The 17,867-nt window shown below is 41.4% G+C and overlaps 1 protein-coding gene across 1 annotated transcript in view; it reads right to left on the bottom strand.

Moving 5' to 3' along the window:
• The window catches only part of MOB3B (MOB kinase activator 3B), an 82,666-nt gene that overhangs the window by 43,906 nt on the left and 20,893 nt on the right, over positions 1-17,867 (bottom strand). The window contains exon 2 of the mRNA XM_062018347.1: positions 1,380-1,974. Coding sequence (XP_061874331.1) covers positions 1,380-1,839 — 460 coding nt within the window. The 5' untranslated portion in view covers positions 1,840-1,974. The remainder of the gene's footprint in view (positions 1-1,379; positions 1,975-17,867) is intronic.

Here is a 17,867-nt window from a genome sequence, read left to right on the forward strand (position 1 = left end):
ACAAGAATACTCCAAGATGGAAACTTGGTATAACAGAAGCCTGCAGAAATAACAATGGAAGCAAAATCACATACTTCACTGCAGTTTCAATTAAAAAAATAATTCACTCTGAAGAAACATAAAATGACAAACACTTGAGAAATGAAACCCATTTTTCAGTACACAAAATATGATACTGCTTCCTTGGAAACCGTCCTTCTTTCTGTGTTGGCAAAGTCCAGATTAAAAGATATATTTACTGCCTTCTTTCTACCTATTAGTGTAGAAAAGATAAGTTATAGGACTTGGGAAAGAAAACACAAGTTTGTCCAGACAAATAGCTGTCAAGCCCAAGAATAAGGTATTTCAAAGGTCAGGAAATACTGATAGACGCAGCATCTTCATGTATCATCTTGCCCTTGCTGCATATAAACTGCAAAAAATCTGGCTGAACTAATTTTAACATAGGAGCACTCCTCTTGTTTGTTACTCATCTAGGCCAAGTACTTACATATAACATCTCATTCTTCTTAGAGCAAGCTCCCGTCTTTCCCTCTTGCAAGAACTGATAAACTCATTAACTAAATCTGATAAAAATTACACAAGTACACTGACATCTCTAAAGGTATAACATCCCATCTTTTTTTATTAACTGCAGCTACAGCTAAAGATTTAGGCTGTCTACACTACGACGTGCACTATCCTACACAGTTGTCCTCGTCCAGAGGAAACTAACCAGCAAAGATGCATCCACCTACTTTCCCTATTCTTCGGGAAAACTAACTATAGTATTATAAAAGAAAAACAGTGCTATCCTTAACAGCTTTCTCATCTGGGCTATCTGGTTAAACCATAACAAAGCTTGTTAGTTACAAAAAGCCTTAGAAATGGTAATTTGGAGAGTAATTTACTGATTAATCAGTTTTGAAATGGAAGTGAAGAGAGGGTACAAAGGCAGAGTTCACTGCATTTCTGACTTCCCGTTGCTTTGTACTGCATGTAGCTGTACACATTTCAAAGGGAGGATGCCCCTCTAATTAGGCTTTGCTTTCCATCTGCTTTTTTTCTGTATGTGCCTAACTGTCCAGGCAAAGTGCAAAGCACTGTAAACTTGATTAGCTTTCAACAGGCTAATAATTCAGTGCCCACCACCCTTAGTGAAAAAGGCAAGAGGCTTACCAGGAATAAATGGCTAAAAGCAAAATATTTTATGCTAACAAAACCCACTTGATCTAGCAGCCACAGTCAGCATTTCATACATTTCACACAATTCCTGCAAGATACCCTCCAACTCCCCATCTGATGTTGAAAGGCTTAAATTTCACAGTCCCTCAAAATGACATGCTTAGTACACAGAACGAAAGGCAGTTTATGCTTTAGGACTTCTTCCTCGTACTTACCCACACTTGTAGGAAATATATCTTTACTGTTGATTTGTACCTCAATCCAGTCCATGAGAAGATTCATATATTGAGGTGCTGGCAATGCTGTGGGCTTCTTGTACTTCATGTCATCCTGCCAACGGTACTCATACTTGGGGCCTCCAGACATTGCTGGGCAGGTCCTCTCTGTGCAGAACTCACAGATAGTTCCATAAATGAGGTTGATTCTATTGAAGAAGTCAACAACATGGACAGCCACCCAGTCATTTTGGTCTTCTCCGCTGGGCAACTGCACAGCTGTTTTCAAGTCCACACCTGAGTCCAGAGAGGCCTGTGCTAGTTTGTGAAGTTCAAATCTCTGGGTTCCAGGTTCAAACTTGCGTTTTGGGCGGAAGGTCTTATCTTTATGAAAGACTTGCTTGAGTGCTATGGACATATCTGCTAATCTTCTGCACTGCTGCAGCTGGCAGAAAAACATAGCAGGTATCTGAAAAAGTTGCTTCCTGTCCACAGGTTCTTCAGGCACTGCTGTCTTTCTCAGAGAATCTCGTACCAACTTCAGAGCAGTCTATTAGCTTTTTCTCTCAAAAGTCTTCCTGGTAGGTTCCTGTCCCTAAGGATATGGAAACAATATACATTAGTGGTAAGCTCAAGTCTGGCCCTGTCAGTTTGTTACTGTTTTTACCATCATTTTCTACTGAGTTAAAAAGCAAATATAAAACAAGCTAGCCTTAAAAACTGGCCAGCTTCTACGGTGACAAACACTGAAAACGAAAAAAAAAGGACCTAATTTTTAAAGTATTATGGAATAACTTCTCTGTCCCTTTTAAATATATACCTAAACAGAGGCTCTTAATTTACCACAATGATGAGAATTCTTTAAGTATTTTATGATTGTCTCATCTTTAGATCATTTTTAACCAAACTTTTTATTTTGCTGCATTTTTACAGTGACTGCATACCATACATAATGTGTGTACAAATTTAGTGAATAAAACAGTGTGTGACAATTCTGAAGTCTTATCTAACTACTTCTAAAGTGACTCATGGTGCCTCTAAGCATTCGTCATAGCTGCAGTGTTTTATTCCATAGGAAAAAAAAAAAAATCAAACAAGACTTTTCCATATTTGTTCTCTATTTTTAATTAACAAGCTATTTGTTTTTGCAAACCTCATAGAACTCAGTGTCGTGGTTTAGCCAGGTGTCCACCAAGTCATAATATCACTCACATAGAAATATAGTGAACGTTTTGTGAGCTGAGATAAAGACAGAGATATCTCTCAGCACTTAGCATCACGGGCAAAACCAACTCAGAGAGAAAAAGGACTGATTTATTAAAGGAACAATAAGAACAGGGAGATGAAAAGCCCCACCCCTTCTGCTTCCCAGGACTTTCCTTCCTCCTTCACCAGCAGTGCAGGGGATGGGGGATTGTGGTTATGGTCAGTTCATTACAGACATACTTTGCTGCTTCTTCTTAGGGGGAGGCCTCCTCATACTTCCCACTGCTACACTGTGGGGTCCCTCCCACGGGAGACAGTCCCTCATGAACTTCTCCAGCGTGGGTCCTTCCCATGTGCTACAATCCCTCCTCTTAAATTGGACAGGGGAGAGAGAGACATAATGTGAGGTTCACAAACTGAAATAAGGACAGGGAGATCACTCAGAAATTAGCATCATGGGCAAAACAGACTCAACTTGGGGACAAATGGTTTGATTTATTAATGAACAATCAAAACAGAGTGGGGAAGATGAGAAATAAAACTGAATCTTAAAACACTCTCCCCAACCCTCCCATCTTCCCAGGACAATCCCTCTTCCCTTTGCAATGGTGTATGGTGATGGGGTCAGTTCATTACAGATGGACTTTGCCACACCTTCTTAGGGAGAGACCTCCTGACATTTCCTACAGTGTGGGGTCTCTCCCATGGGAGACAGTCCCTCATGAACTTCTTTAGCATCAGTCCTTCTCATGGGCTACAATTCCTCATGAACTGCTCCAGCACGGGGCCTCCCACAGGGACAGTTCCTCACACCCTGCTCCAACATGGGTCATCCACCGGGAGAACAGTCCTTCAGGGACAGACTGTTCCAGCCCGAGTCCCTCACAGGATCACAAGTCCTGACAGCAAACCTCCTCTGGTGTGGGCTCCTCTATCCCCACAGACTCCCAGGTCCTGTCAGGAACTTGCTCCAGCATGAGCCTTCCACAGAGTCACAGCCTCCTCATGGAGTCCTCCATGGGCTGTGAGTGGATCTCTGCTCCCCCATGGTCCTCCATGGACTGCAGGGGGACAATCCATCTCACCATGGGCTGCACCACAGGTCACAGGGGAGTCTTTCTTTCAGGGCCTAAGCAGCCTCTTCCTCCTTCTTCTCCACCGACCTTGGTGTCTGTGGAGATGTTCTCACACTCTCACTCCCTGTTACTGCTGTTCAGCAACTGCACAACTTCTTCTCAAATGCATTATTCACAGAGGTATTACCTCCATCACTAATTGGCCTGGCCTGGGTCAGGTGCAGGGCTCACCTTAAAACTGACTGGCCCTGGCCCTATCAGCTACAGGAGACCTTTCTGGTAGATCTTTGTTAAAAGAAGCCACCTCTGTAGCTTCCCCAGCTACCAAAAAAATTGGCCCAGGAAAAACCACTACACCCAGATAGAGTGAAATGTACAGTATTGCACAGAAGTAACTCCTGTTTCCCACAGAATTGTACAGAGACTATTATTTTTCTTGACCCACCTTCAAGAATTCAGCAGTGGTCTTAATTTCCTGTTGGATTATGTAGAATAATTAGAAAGCAATGCTGAAGCTGTCAGTTTCTTTTGAGCCCTATTTATCTTCTCCGCAGGGGAATACTTGGCATATTGTTCTTACAAAAGGAAGTGCATAGAGTTTGTGTTGTGTCTAACCTACTCTGGCAACAAATAATTGTTTTAATTGCCACTCTGACCGAAAAAATAAGAGCTTTCTTTGTTTTTAAACACATATGCAGGAGAGAATTATCACCAGTAAACACAGACAATTAGGAGGTGACAGAGTAGACAGAGACTACCTCAATTAGACTTCTTTTTAATAATGAAGGTTTTATGACTGAAGACAGTGACTAAAGATTTCATGCTATTATTTAAATCAAATAACATACTACATTTTAAATTTGCACACTACTACAAAAATCCTACCCTATGGCAGGATGATGAATTCTCATCATTAGATTATGTATGCTTCACCTTAACTGAAATCACTTTATTGAAAATTTTTCTGTGCTGTGTGCGGAAAGCACTAAACTCTTCTGAAGACAGTTACCCAAACCTTTGATGAAGTTGAGAAGCGAAAAAGGTACTTTTTTTTTCTTAAGCACCACAAGAAAGAAACACATACCTAAGCAAAGAGAAATCTGGTCCCCACACAATTGAAGTGCCATAAAAAACCTTCTCCTGAACAGCATCCAGCCAATTCTCCAGGAAGCAGTAGCTAAACAAAACCAGCAGAGAAATGCTTGTTTTGCCTTTTGTTGATGGCATGATGGAGGGACGATCCAATCATGTGTTTATAAACAGTCATTCTTTCTATGCCAGCAAAATACAAGAAGTTCAGGGATGAACTCCAGAGAGACTATTGTCAATATCTGACATGCCTCTTGGAATAATATTAAAATCCAGAAATCTTGAAACCTGACAAAGGTTTCGGAAAGGAGCCTTTAAACACAACTAGCCTTGGAACAACTTAGTTAATTGTCACTGGCAGGAATGAAGGCACTCTAAAAAGAAAGTTTGTTACTAACACCCGTAACCTCCAGGTCTCAAAAGTTGTGCGGCGTTCAGCTGTTAATTTAAGTCTTTCAAAGATGAGGTAAATACTGCTTCACTGACTGAGCTTGTGATTGACACACTTTGCGATGGCAGGGAGCCAATGTCCCAGTTTACAATAAGGACGTTAGCTCTTCTGCATACATTCAGTAGTCTGCAGAAAACCAATGAATGTAGAGAAAAAGCAACCTAAATATACAGCAAACCACTCATTATCTTCAGTCGTCTGTGTATCAGAAGTCACATGTTGAAGTTTTCTTTTGTAGCACACATACCCAAAGACTAATCCAGAAGATGACTCTCCTATGCAGCCAGATGAACCCATTCTTTAACTCACTCAAGGCAGAATCAGAACAGGCAAGATTTCCCTATACATTTCCTGTGTGGAGAGTCTTTTGTTTGGCATCTTACAATAACAACTAAGGCTCTTCCATTTTCATCTTTCTATCACTTTACACAATACAAAACTACATATTATTTTTGTAAAGGTGGACTCACTGCTGATTGCTGACTCAAACTCACTGTTTAACTTACTCTAAGAGAAGAGAGGAGCTGACCTTTTTTCTCTCTTCTACAACATGAATGAAAGCTGTGCAGAGCCTGGGGATGGAAAGACTTGCTTTCTCATGCATTTTCACATGCAAGAATGTAAAGCAGGGAAGTGTATGACCTTAATTTCACATAAACTCTGTGGTGAATCAGTCTTCTGAAATATATATTTACATCCTGGCTCCTAATTAAAACTATGTGTTCACTCAAAAGCTAAAAGAAATTAAAGCAGAAATAAACAAGAATTTTGAGACTGGCCCCTCACTTCTGAAACAGACTGCCTTCCTTCAGGTTGAACAGCTGCCCTTACTTCCCCGCCCAAGCAATTGGTTAGGCTTATCAAAACAGTTACAAACAGTATAACCATTACTTCCCTGGGACACAAAAGTTTTCACTTTGCTCAAAGGAGCCAAAAATACAGGCTCATCTGATTTTCAGCAGAGATTAAACAGACACTTTAGGTTTGGATCCTTCAGAGGCTGAAGAAACATCCACTCATCTCTTAAACACTTCCAGCGACAGTGACTCCATCAACTCCCTGGGCAGCCCACTCCAATGCCTAACAACCCTTTCAGTACAGAAATTACTCCTCATATCCAGCCTGAACCTCTCCTGGTGCAACTTGGGGCCATTTCCTCTTGTTCTATTGCTTATCACTAGGGAGAACAGACCAACCCCTGCCTCACTACAACTTCCTTTCAAGTAACTGTAGACAGTGATAAGATCTCCCCTGACCCTTCTTTTCACCAAGCTAAACAGCCCCAGATCCTTCAGCCATTCCTGATAAGACGACATGTTCCAAATCCTTTCCTAGCTTGGCACCTTGCCTCTGTATCCTTTCTAGCACCCCAGTGTCCTTGTAGAGAGGGGCCCAAAACTGGACACTGTATTAGAGATGCAGCCTCCAAGCAGAGCACAGGGGAATGATCACCTCCTTCCTCCTGCTGACAACGCTGGTCCTGATATAGGCCAGGATGCCATTGGCCTTCTTGGCCACCTGGGCACACTGCTGGCTCATGTTCAGCCGCTATCAACCAACACTCGCAGGTCTCTCTCTGCCTGGCAGCTTTCCAGCCACTGTTCCTCAAACCTGTAGCACTGCTGGGGGTTGTTGTGGCCCAAGTGCTGGACCTGGCACCTGGCCTTATTGAAACTCACGGAACTGGCTTTGGCCTTGGCCCAGCCATCCAGCTTACCTAGATCTCTCTGTAAAGCTTCCCTACCTTCAAGTAGATCAACATTTCCACCCAGCTTGGTGTCATCTACAGATTTACTAAGGGTGCACGCTATCCCCTCATCCAGATAATTAATAAAGATCTTAAATGCACATAAAGACATCACAATTCAATTTAAATATCAGGTATACCAAGTCACTATATGGAAATAACAAACTTATCCTACTTACAGAGAGATCACTAAAAAAACCACCCACAACAAAATACACACTGTGATTACCACATCTGAGTCACTGCTGTGTTAAAAACATGCTACATGATTTCGTCACATACTTTCTGTTAAATTACAGATCATAACAATGTTAAATGATACACTGTTTATAAACACACAGGTTTCATCACAGCACTCTAGTGAGAGCTACGCAAGATTTAGAGGGCTGTCAGGAAGGGAGCTGATAACATTCCAATTTTATTAATCCAGAAAGTGAGGAGACATGACTTTCCCAGCATCAAACACAAGAGTAAGCTGTCTATCCAGCAAGTCGCTGTCTTAACACCAATTCTGCATCAGTTGTTTCCTACATTTCTGTTTCCAAAATTTAAGTTTCCATTTTGTGAACTTGCACAGTCTGATCCAAAGCCAACTGAGCCTGTAGGAAATCATAAACTTGATCTAAATCCTGCTAAAATCCAATATTTTGTAGACTTCTCATGTTTGGCTTCATTGCTCACTTTCCACACAAGGAGGAATTTTACTACGGCTATATCAGACAACTGAGGCTTAAGTTTGTTGAAATAAAAGCTAGTCAGGTCATGGAGTGACAGGCAACAGCAAAACATGGTCACACAAAACTGTGGTGTTAGATCTCATGTCAGAGCCTCACTCTTCTCCTTTATGAACACATCAACCAAAGGTGTAAGGCAATACCCTTAGAATTTCAAGTGCCCCATTCTGCATGCAGTGGCCAACATTAGTGCCATTTTTTGTCTGAATCTTAAGTTTAAACCATACATTTGTGAAAAAGATATATTTAAGAAAAAAGTCTAAATCATATATTCCATCTCAGTGACACTTCAGTTAAAACTACCCATTTTCTCGTCCATGAAAAGCACGCAAAGAAACACAAAGTCATGTTATGTACACTGTGCTGGCAGAGACAAGCAGAACTAACACTCCATTTGAAAAAAAAAACAGCACTTTCTGCAAGCCTTGCTACTGAAAACAAGATGTAAGAAGGTCACCTGACATCCACTCACACCCTTTAGCTTTAGTCTGGCTTCCCCCACAAAGGCTCAAGTTAATGTGGTGAGGGTGTACAGGGGAGAGATGGGTTGATGACACAGTGTCTCCGCAACTGTCCTAAGAAGCTCATGGTTTCAGAGACGTTTCCCAAAGCAAAGATCTGCAAGGAAGCTATGGCACCTTCAGTTAGTGCACTGCACACTTTCTAACTCTGAGAATTGTCAACGTAGGCATGGTAATTTTCAGTTACAAAACACTACTTTTAACTTCATGTTGCTGACACAAGATCTCATCCAGGCTTTTGTGTTCCCCAAACTGTTTTGCACAATGCAGTACTCTGCTTCTAACCATGCAAAAACACCCAAGAAACAAAAAACCCAAACAAACAAAAATCTGTGACAGAGCTGTAGGACCAAGCTTTCAATAAAAGAAGCAGAAAACTTCCTTCACTGCAAGCTAAGTATCTGTCTTTTCAAACCAATCTGACCACAGCTGTAGTTAGTAAATACCCAATACTACAGACAGAAAGGAACAAAAGTCATCATTCAAACCACATGCAAAAATTACCAGCAGGGAGTGATAAGACGAGTTGCTTCCCAACCATTATAATACAACAAGCAGTTTACTCTGAAGCAAAAAAAAAAAAAAAAAAAAAAAAAAAAAATCACTGCCATTCAATAGAGACAGCGCAGTGGATAACCTCTGGTAAATGCCATTTGAAGGACTGCTTTGAACTACAGTGGTTCCCCACAGCCTGGCACTGTTCAGTTTAGCTCTAACGTAAAGCCAGTTGCTGATTTTAATCAAAATTTGACTGTAAAGCTTGCACAGCTTGAAGGTGGGAGTTGTCAAGAACTGGTTTATGCAGCATTTTTCCCACACCATAAGTTCAGCAACTCCCCAACAAATTTCTGACCAAGAAAAAAGAAAATCTAACAGTTTTCTGTTTCTACTTGTGTGTAGCACGTGCTGTGACTCAAAAGGAAAGTCTCCATCTGTTTTAGGTCCTGACCAGAGCAACACATTTTGTTTGCTGGTACAACTAAAATGCCAGTAGGGAGGTAGGCTCTGTGGTGACGCTTCTTAATGAATCGTTAAGATTTTTACTTTCCACAGTATCTTGTCCCATAGCCTCACATCTCTTAAAGCAGAGCTGGATAGAAGAGCTTTAGAGGTAATTGCTAAAAGGCATCTAAGTCCTGGCACTTTTTGCTAAGAATGTAGATCCTGGGGAACATATGTTGCACAATATCCAAAGCAAAAGCTGGTTACAGTGGTTACACCAGTAGAAGAATTCACAGCACCTCCAGCATATTTCTAAACACATGTGCATAATCCATACACTAATAAGATTCTTATTTCCTCAAAATACAATTTCATGAGACTCAGCCACTCACATAATCTTTAAGATGTCAAAAGCAGAGCTTGATTGAGAGTAATTATAGGCAAAAAAAACCCCCAACCCAACAAAAACACAAATTGCAAGATTATTGAAGAAAGAAAATAGGCTTTGTCAAACCAGAAGCAGGAAAGCAGGAAATCTACCAGAATGTGTGGAGAAGTCAGTGGGTTAAACAGCCCCGCAACACCTGCACTTATTTTAATAACTCGCTCCCAATTTGAGAATCTGAATATGTGGCACTTCATTATCCACCAATATTCTGCTGCTGAAAAACTGACTTTAAAGTATTCCCAGGAGGGCTGCAAGATACAATTTCAGCATATAGTTTGGAGAACCTTGCATAAATCATAATTTGTACATTGAAGTTAATTGTATTTTACTGAAGAAAAACACCACCAAAGACAATTCTCCCAAAATATGACTTACTGCTAGGTCTTGGAAATCAATTAGCACCTGAGATTCTTAGCCTAACCCAGCATGTTGGTTTTGGCTGTGCTTGAGATAATTCTCTTCACAGTGGCTAGTACAGGCTACGTTTTGGATTTGTGCTGAAAACAGTGTTCATAATGCAGAGATATTTTCATTATTGCTGAGCAGTGCTTACACAGTTCTGCTTCTCATCTCACCCCACCAGTGAGTGGGCTGGTGTGCACAAGAAGCTGGGAAGGGACACAGCCAGGGCAGCTGAACCCAGCTGACCAAAGGGACATTCCAGACCACACGATGTCACGCTTATTGTATGAAGCTGGAGGAAGAAGGAGGTGGGGGGTGTAAGATCAGAGTGATGACATTTGTCTTCTCAAGTCACTGTTACATGGAGTCCTGCTTTCCTGGAGATGGCTGAACAACTGCCTGACCATGGGAAGATTACTGTGTTTGCTGCTTTTTTTATCATCACGTGCACAGGTTCAATTATTAAACTGTTGCATAAATGTGGAAGTACATGCAATTAGAGGAGTATTCTTGCACACTTCCTGTTCTAAGATAGGACATTATAGCTTTTAAGACAAATTCCTCACCTGTTTGCTCTAAAATAAACACAGATTACCTTCATTTAGGTCAGAACCAGACTGATGTGGCAAATCTGTGAATTCAAGACAAAATCCAGTACTCTGTGATTCATCCTCTAGTACAGCTGCTAAAGCTAGCATGAAAAGTGTGGCACAAGTAATATATAAATTTAGAGAACATGATCACTATAAAAGAGCATATAAAATATAGGAAAAAATTTAAAATACTTACTACACCAGTTAAAATTACAATGGAAGTATCAACTACTTCCAGGAAATCAAGATTTTTCAAATTCTGCTAAGCATCATCACTCTTCTGTTTCCTTCAGCTCCAGCTTCTGTAGGGAGGTTGGGCTAGATGATCTCTAAAGGTCCCTTCCAACCCTACTATTCTATGAAATATGAATACTTGCAATATATTTTCTGCTTCCTACTAGAAGAAAAAAAAAACTAGTTAAAAAAAAAAACCACAAACAACAAAACAGGCAAACTGAAATATTCCAAATATGGAAACATAAAAAGCTAACTTCCAAGTACACATTCAGATTCAAATATACTTTGTTCACTGGATTGAACAGAATGAGCTAAACTAAACCCAGTGGTCATGCCAATATAGTTCAACAAAAGATAACCGATAACTTTCAGAAGTCCATCTAAATCTCTCTGAAAGCCTAACGGGGATTTACTTTATTACAAACACATTGACAAGTCTTGAAAACATAGTAAAAATATAAGGGTACTTCTGGAATTGTGTGGGCAGTGGCACCTTCCACAGACCAGGTTACTCAAAGTCCCATCCAAGCCGGCCTTCAACATTTCCACAGATGGAGCAGCCACAGCCTCTCTGGTTAACCTGTTCCAGTGCCTCATCACCCTCACAGTGAAGAATATCTTTCTTATATTATCATAGAATCATAGAATGGCAGGGGTTGGAAGAGACCTTTAGAGATCATCTAATCCAACCCCCCTGCAGAAGCAGGTTCACCTCGATCAGGTTGCATAGGAACATGTCCAGACAGGTCTTGAAGACCTCCAAGGAAGGAGACTCCACAACCCCTCTGGGCAGCCTGTGCCATGGCTCCCTCACCCTCAAAGTGAAATAGTTTTTTCTTATATTTAAGTGGAATTTTTTGTGTTCCACCTTCACCCCATAAGTCCCATACTATTCTGAATTTATCTTCTTTTCATTTGAAGCCATTACCCTTGTCCTGTCACTGGATGTCTTTGTAAAATGTCCCTCTCCAACTTTCTCGTAGGCTCTTTTAGGAAGTGGAAGGCTGCTATAAGGTCTCTCCAAAGCCTTCTCCTGTCCAGGCTGAACAACTCCAACTCTCTCAGCCTTTCTTCTTAGGAGAGGCACTCCAGCCTTCTGATCCTTTTTGTGGCCTCCTCTAGACTCATTCAAACAGATCCATGTCCTTCTTATGTTGCTGGCCCCAGAGCTGGATGTAGTACTGCAAGTAGGGTTTCACCAGAGTTGCATTCATGTAATATGTAGCTGTTCTGGCCTAAAGAGATATAAGAGACTCCTTTCACATTTTATAATTTTCTTTGAAATCTTGTACATTTGATTTAATCTCCAGTTTTTCAAGACACACTCCATGGAGGCAAAATATAACCCTTAATTTCTAATATATCGCTACCTATCCAACATCTCTTAAGCTAAACTACATAATAGCCTGTAAAACTCCACAGAACAGTTGTCATCTGTGGCAGGCTGGACACATAAAACTTCTGTTTGTTGCCAGCGATCTTTGGATATACCGACTCGTATTCCGTTTGTGTTGGAGGGCATACTGTATCCAGACTGTGAAACTGCATACTTCATACCTGAACTGTGTCTTACACAAAAGAGTTTTCAACATATGGTTACTAAAGAGTAAGGGGTAACCTTATATGCTCGCTTCTGAGCTGTCACATCCCTTTGTCATTAGGACTGTTAGATTAATTGAATCATTTATTCCAGTATCAGGCAGAGGTTACAGAACTGCTTCACTGGAAAAAACACAGGAAATATGTCCAGCATTACGCTTCTTGTCTGCTGAAGACTTCATAATGTTTTGGTTTCTAAGACATTATCAGATAAATACAATTAGTCTGGGGTGCAGATGGTGCATTGCTGTACTACTGTTCACATGAGCATTACAAGATGAGACTTTGCTGGAAAAGATTCCAAGAGTGCAGGCAGCAACCCAAACAAGTGAATTGGTTCAGCTGCACTTCTTTTTTCATGTGAAGGCATAATGAAATGGACTGAGAAAAAGTGATATCTGTGGGGAATACAAGGAATCAACTTATTGTTGCAGGCCTCAATTTCCCTGAGAACTAAAACAACTCCTACTGTTATCATAGAGTCTGTTTTGAGATGAAACACTAGCATAGAAAGATCTTCAGGAGTAAACTTTAAATATAAAAAAAATATTATCATTTAAGCTACACTTGCTCTAAGTGGAGAATAAGAACTGAGGCATTTCTTCCTTCCCCGAGACAGAGATGAACAGGAACAGAGAATAGCACAAAACTGTCCTGTAAAGACTTAAATTCACCCCACAATCAAATTAACACCTTCGTAAAGTAAAGCTGCAAACTTATTGTGGGTAAACATGCTCAAAGTCAAATTAAAACTTCAAATCCAGTTTTTGCAGACTGAGGATCTGTCTTTCTCTGTATTCATACACATTCACTCATGCTTGCAACAAATATCTGCTACAGTGCAGTACATTAGTTTCAGACAAAAGCTATGATGATGACGCTATAAAAGATAACTTGTAACAGTTCTTTTAAAATATTTTTGTTAAAGGAAGAAACCACCTCTGGAAATATTATACCTGTCAGCCATGAGTTGCAATGTAATGTTAAGGATCTTTTAACTACAAAGCTTTAAGATCTACTTCATGAGGTTTTAATATTTCACAAAATATATTTGCAATTGCTCGTTTCTGTAATATTTCACTAAACCAGTCCATTAATGGTAGTTCTGTCTCCTTTCTACCTAGTTTAAGTGGTAAAAGAGTACTCTGAGGGTCAACAAAGATTTGGCCTTTCCACATGAAAAACCACAGTGAAAATGTACTTTTAGGGGATCTGATTTTTTTGTGTGCTTGCCATCCAGTTCTTTTGAAAATAAATCTTCTAATTTAAGAGTCCTAGATATGTTTGAAAAACAGTTTTCACATCAGATTATATATACTGGACCACTGTACATTCCCTCCTTTGGTTTAACTCATGAAACAAGACTGGCTTGTCTAAAGAGCTTAGCTTTCACCATTAAAACATGTACAGATTGTGCTGAATTTAATACTAATGCCTGATTAAGTGTCACTGCAACAATATAAACACAGTGATTGGCACACAACTAAGCCCCACAATTTACAAGTGACAGGGCAATATTAACATTATATATAGAGTTGGGCAAAGAACCTCATGAAGTTCAACAAGGACAAGTGCAGAGTCTTGCATCTGGGGAGGAACAACCCCATGCACCAGCGCAGGCTGGGGATTGACCTGCTGGAAGGCCAATGGCATCCTGGGGTGCATCAAGAAGAGTGTGGCTAGTAGATTGAGGGATGTTCTCCTTCCCCTCTACTCTGCTCTGGTGAGGCCTCATCTGGAGTCCTGTATCCAGTTCTGGGCTCCTCAGCTCAAGAGGGACATGGAACTTCTGGAGAGAGTCCAGTGCAGGGCCACCAAGATGATCAGGGGATTGGAACTTCCCTTATGAGAAAAGGCTGAAGGAACTGGGCTGTTTATTCTAGAGGAGACTGATGGGGGATCTCTTTAATATTTACAAGTATATAAAAGGTGGATGTCAGGAGGTTGGGACATCTCTTTTTTCTATTGTATCTAGTGACAAGACAAGGGGTAATGGGATGAAGCTGGAATACAAAAAGTTCCATTTAAACATTAAAAAAAACCCATTTCACTGTGAGGGCGACGGAGCCCTGGCACAGGCTGCTCAGGGAGGGTGTGGAGTCTCCTTCTCTGAAGGTCTTCAAAGCCTGGTTGGATGCATTCCTGTCTGACCTGATGTAGGTGGACCTGCTTTGGCAAGTGGGTTGGACTAGATGGTCTCTAAAGGTCCCTTCCAACCCTATCATTCTATGATTCTATGAACAATACAAGAATGTAATATCTATTAGCTTAATTTACTGCATTGCTGAGCCCAAGCCCATATTAAAAGCAACTAATGGCCCTGCCTTAGAAATATAATAATTATAAATAATAACACAGCAACTCCACCTTTCTGGACCAAATGACAGATTACATGGCATAATAAACAATCATATACACCAAATAAATGCATGAAAAAGTTTCTAAAAAGCAACTCCATCAATTCTCAGTTACTATGAATAGCTTATTGGGTGGGGAAAAGGAAGAATAAGGCAACTATGCCTCTGGACAGACATGGCTTGAAACAGGTTAAATTCTGAAAGGGCTTTGGAATGAAAAAAATTTGACTGTGTAATTCCCAGGGACAACACAACTCCAGACAGAGAAAATTTCATACCGAGCACAACACAAGCCACCTGACCTAGCCAGCACTGATGCTTCACCATGGCACATCCAGGACACAGAAACCTGATGGCTTTGTGGCTACAAGCCCAGCTCAGACCTGAAAGTGTCACTCACTACACTCCTTGGAGCATGAAAACTAGGGAGGCCTTCTGGCCCTTTGGACCACAGTAGTCCAACAGTATGCTTAAACTAACTGATGCTTCCATAATGCAGAACACTGATGGCTCTGGCACAGATAAATACAGTAGTACAGCAGGAGCAACCATAGCTGCCACTGCCATGACTGAGAACATGGCAAAAGTTAAAGCCTTCAGATAAACCATGTGGGTGACTGTCATAGCAAAGTACATAAACCCATGGAATGTATTTCTTCTGTAATGAGGTGTAGGGTAGTAGTAAGATATATAGGCAATACAAAGTCAGAACCTTTTGGGAAGGGAACCATCTGTTCAAATGTAGTTATTTGTGTTGCAGATTGTGACACATTTGGTTCTTGTCTAGACTCCTATATAGATTATGAAGTTAAACACATGTCTATGATATAACTCATTTCATCCTAGACATGTAAAATACATCAGATGCATCAAACAAAGTTTATGTGTTTCTTCTCACAATGAAGGTAGGCTAAGGCACTGCAAGTCTTACAATGTAAGTTGGAAGCTGCAGATCCCATCCTTAACATTGCTTCATGCCTTTATCACTAGCACATCATTAGATTACTGCCATGCAGCAGTACAGGCTGGTGGTTGTCCTGCTGGAGCGCTGCTCCTTGGAGAAGGACCTTGGAGTTTTGGTGGACAGCAAAATACATGAGACAGCAATGAGCCCCTATGGCCAAGAAGGCTAATGGTATCCTGGAATGCATTAAGAAGAGTGTGGCCAGAAGATTAAGGGAGGTTCTCCTCCTCCTCTACTCTAGCCTAGTAAAGCCGTATTCAGAGTACCATATCCAGTTCTGATTTTCCAAGAGACAGAACTTCTGGAGAGAGTGCAACAGAGGGCTATCAAGATGATTAGGGGACTGGAACATCTCTCTGGTGAAGAAAAGCTGAGAGGCCTTACGCTGTCCAGCCTGGAGAAGTCTGAGAGGGGTCCTTATTAATGCTTATAAATACCTAATCGGAGGGTAGGGCCAGTCTTTTTTCTACAGTGCCCAGTGACAGGACATCGGGTTATGAGCACAAGTTGGAACATAGGAATTTCCACATGAATATGAGGAAAAACTTCTTTCCTGTGGGGGTGAGAAAGCTCTGGCACAGGCTGCTCAGGGAGACTGTGGGGCCTCCTCCTCTGGAGGTTTTCAAAACTTGCCTGGACACATACCTCTGTAACCTGATTGAGCTGAACCTGCTTTAGCCAGGGAGGTTGGACTACATGATCTCTAGAGGTCCCTTCAACCCTTGTCATTCTGTGATTTCTCTGCCCATTTTTCTCCTGCTGTTTTACCAGAAGAACAGTAGATGCTTATATGGGAAACAAGGTTTAATTAATATATCTAAGGATAACATGTGTGATTCCTTGATGTAAGACACTTTCAGAAATTAGTAATAACTATGTAAACATTGTATTAGGTTTTCAGACATAATTGGTATTCAGAATAATGCTTCACTACTCAATTTTAGTAAGTGTAAAAGTGTCTTCCATGGTAGATGATCTGATAACTGACAAGGCAAGGAGATGGAGTTGCTCTCTATGTGAGGGAGCAATTAATGTGTATTAAATTCTGCTTGGGTGGGGATGAGGGGCAGATTGAGTGCTTATGAGTGAAAATTAATTTTCAGGGTAGGGTAGGCAATATTGTTGTAGGAGTTTGCTACAGGACACCTGATCAGGAGGCCTTCTATGAACAGCTGAGAGCTGCCTCATGGTGACAATCACTGGTCCTTATGGGGGACTTCAGCCTCCCTGATATTTGCTGCAAAGCTACTCAGCCAAGTACACACAGTCCACAAGGTTCCTACAGATTGTTCGTGACAACGTCCTGTCACAGGTGATTGAGGAACCAACGAGGAGGGGTGTGCTGCTGGACCCAGTGCTGACAAATTAGGAGGGTCTGGTTGGGGATGTGAAGGTTGGAGACAATCTCGGCTGCAGCTACCATGAGATGGTAGAGTTCAAGATCCTGTGTGGAAGAAGCAGGACACAAAGCAGGACTGTGACCCTGGATTTCAAGCGAGCTGACTCTGGCCTCTTCAAGTGGGAACTTGACAAGTGGGGATTTGGATAGGTCTAGGATCTCATGAGACAAAATTCCAGAAGTACCCAAGAGAGCTGGTCAATCTTCAAGCAACATTTCCACCAAGCCCAGGATCAGTATGTCCCAATATGCAAGAAAGCAGGAAAAGGAGGTAGGAGGCCTCCACGGATGAGCAAGGATCTGCCAGGACAATTCAGGCAGAAAGCAGCTATCTATGAGAGGTGGAAATAGGAGCTGACTTCTTGGGAAGAGTATAGGAACATTGCCAGGGCATGCAGGGCTGCAACTAGGAAGGCTAGAGTCCTTCTAGAATTAAATTTAGCCAGGGATGTTAAGGACAGCAATAAGGCATTTTTCAAGTACAGCAGCAGCAGAAGGATGATGAGGGGGAGTGTGGGCCTGCTGCTAAATGCTGAGGGTGTCCTGGTGTCTGAGGATGCAGAGAAGGCCAAAGTACTGAATGTCTTCTTTGCTTCAGTCTTTACGGACAAGGCTGGCCCTCAGGAAGCCCAGTGCGGCAATGATAACAGGATGGCCAGGACAGCAGAGGACTTGCCCTGGGTGGAAGAGAAAGAGATTGAAGACTTGTTGGGCAAGCTTAAG

The sequence above is a fragment of the Colius striatus genome, chromosome Z (genome assembly GCF_028858725.1).
Source record: "Colius striatus isolate bColStr4 chromosome Z, bColStr4.1.hap1, whole genome shotgun sequence".
In the NCBI taxonomy this organism is placed as follows: domain Eukaryota; kingdom Metazoa; phylum Chordata; class Aves; order Coliiformes; family Coliidae; genus Colius; species Colius striatus.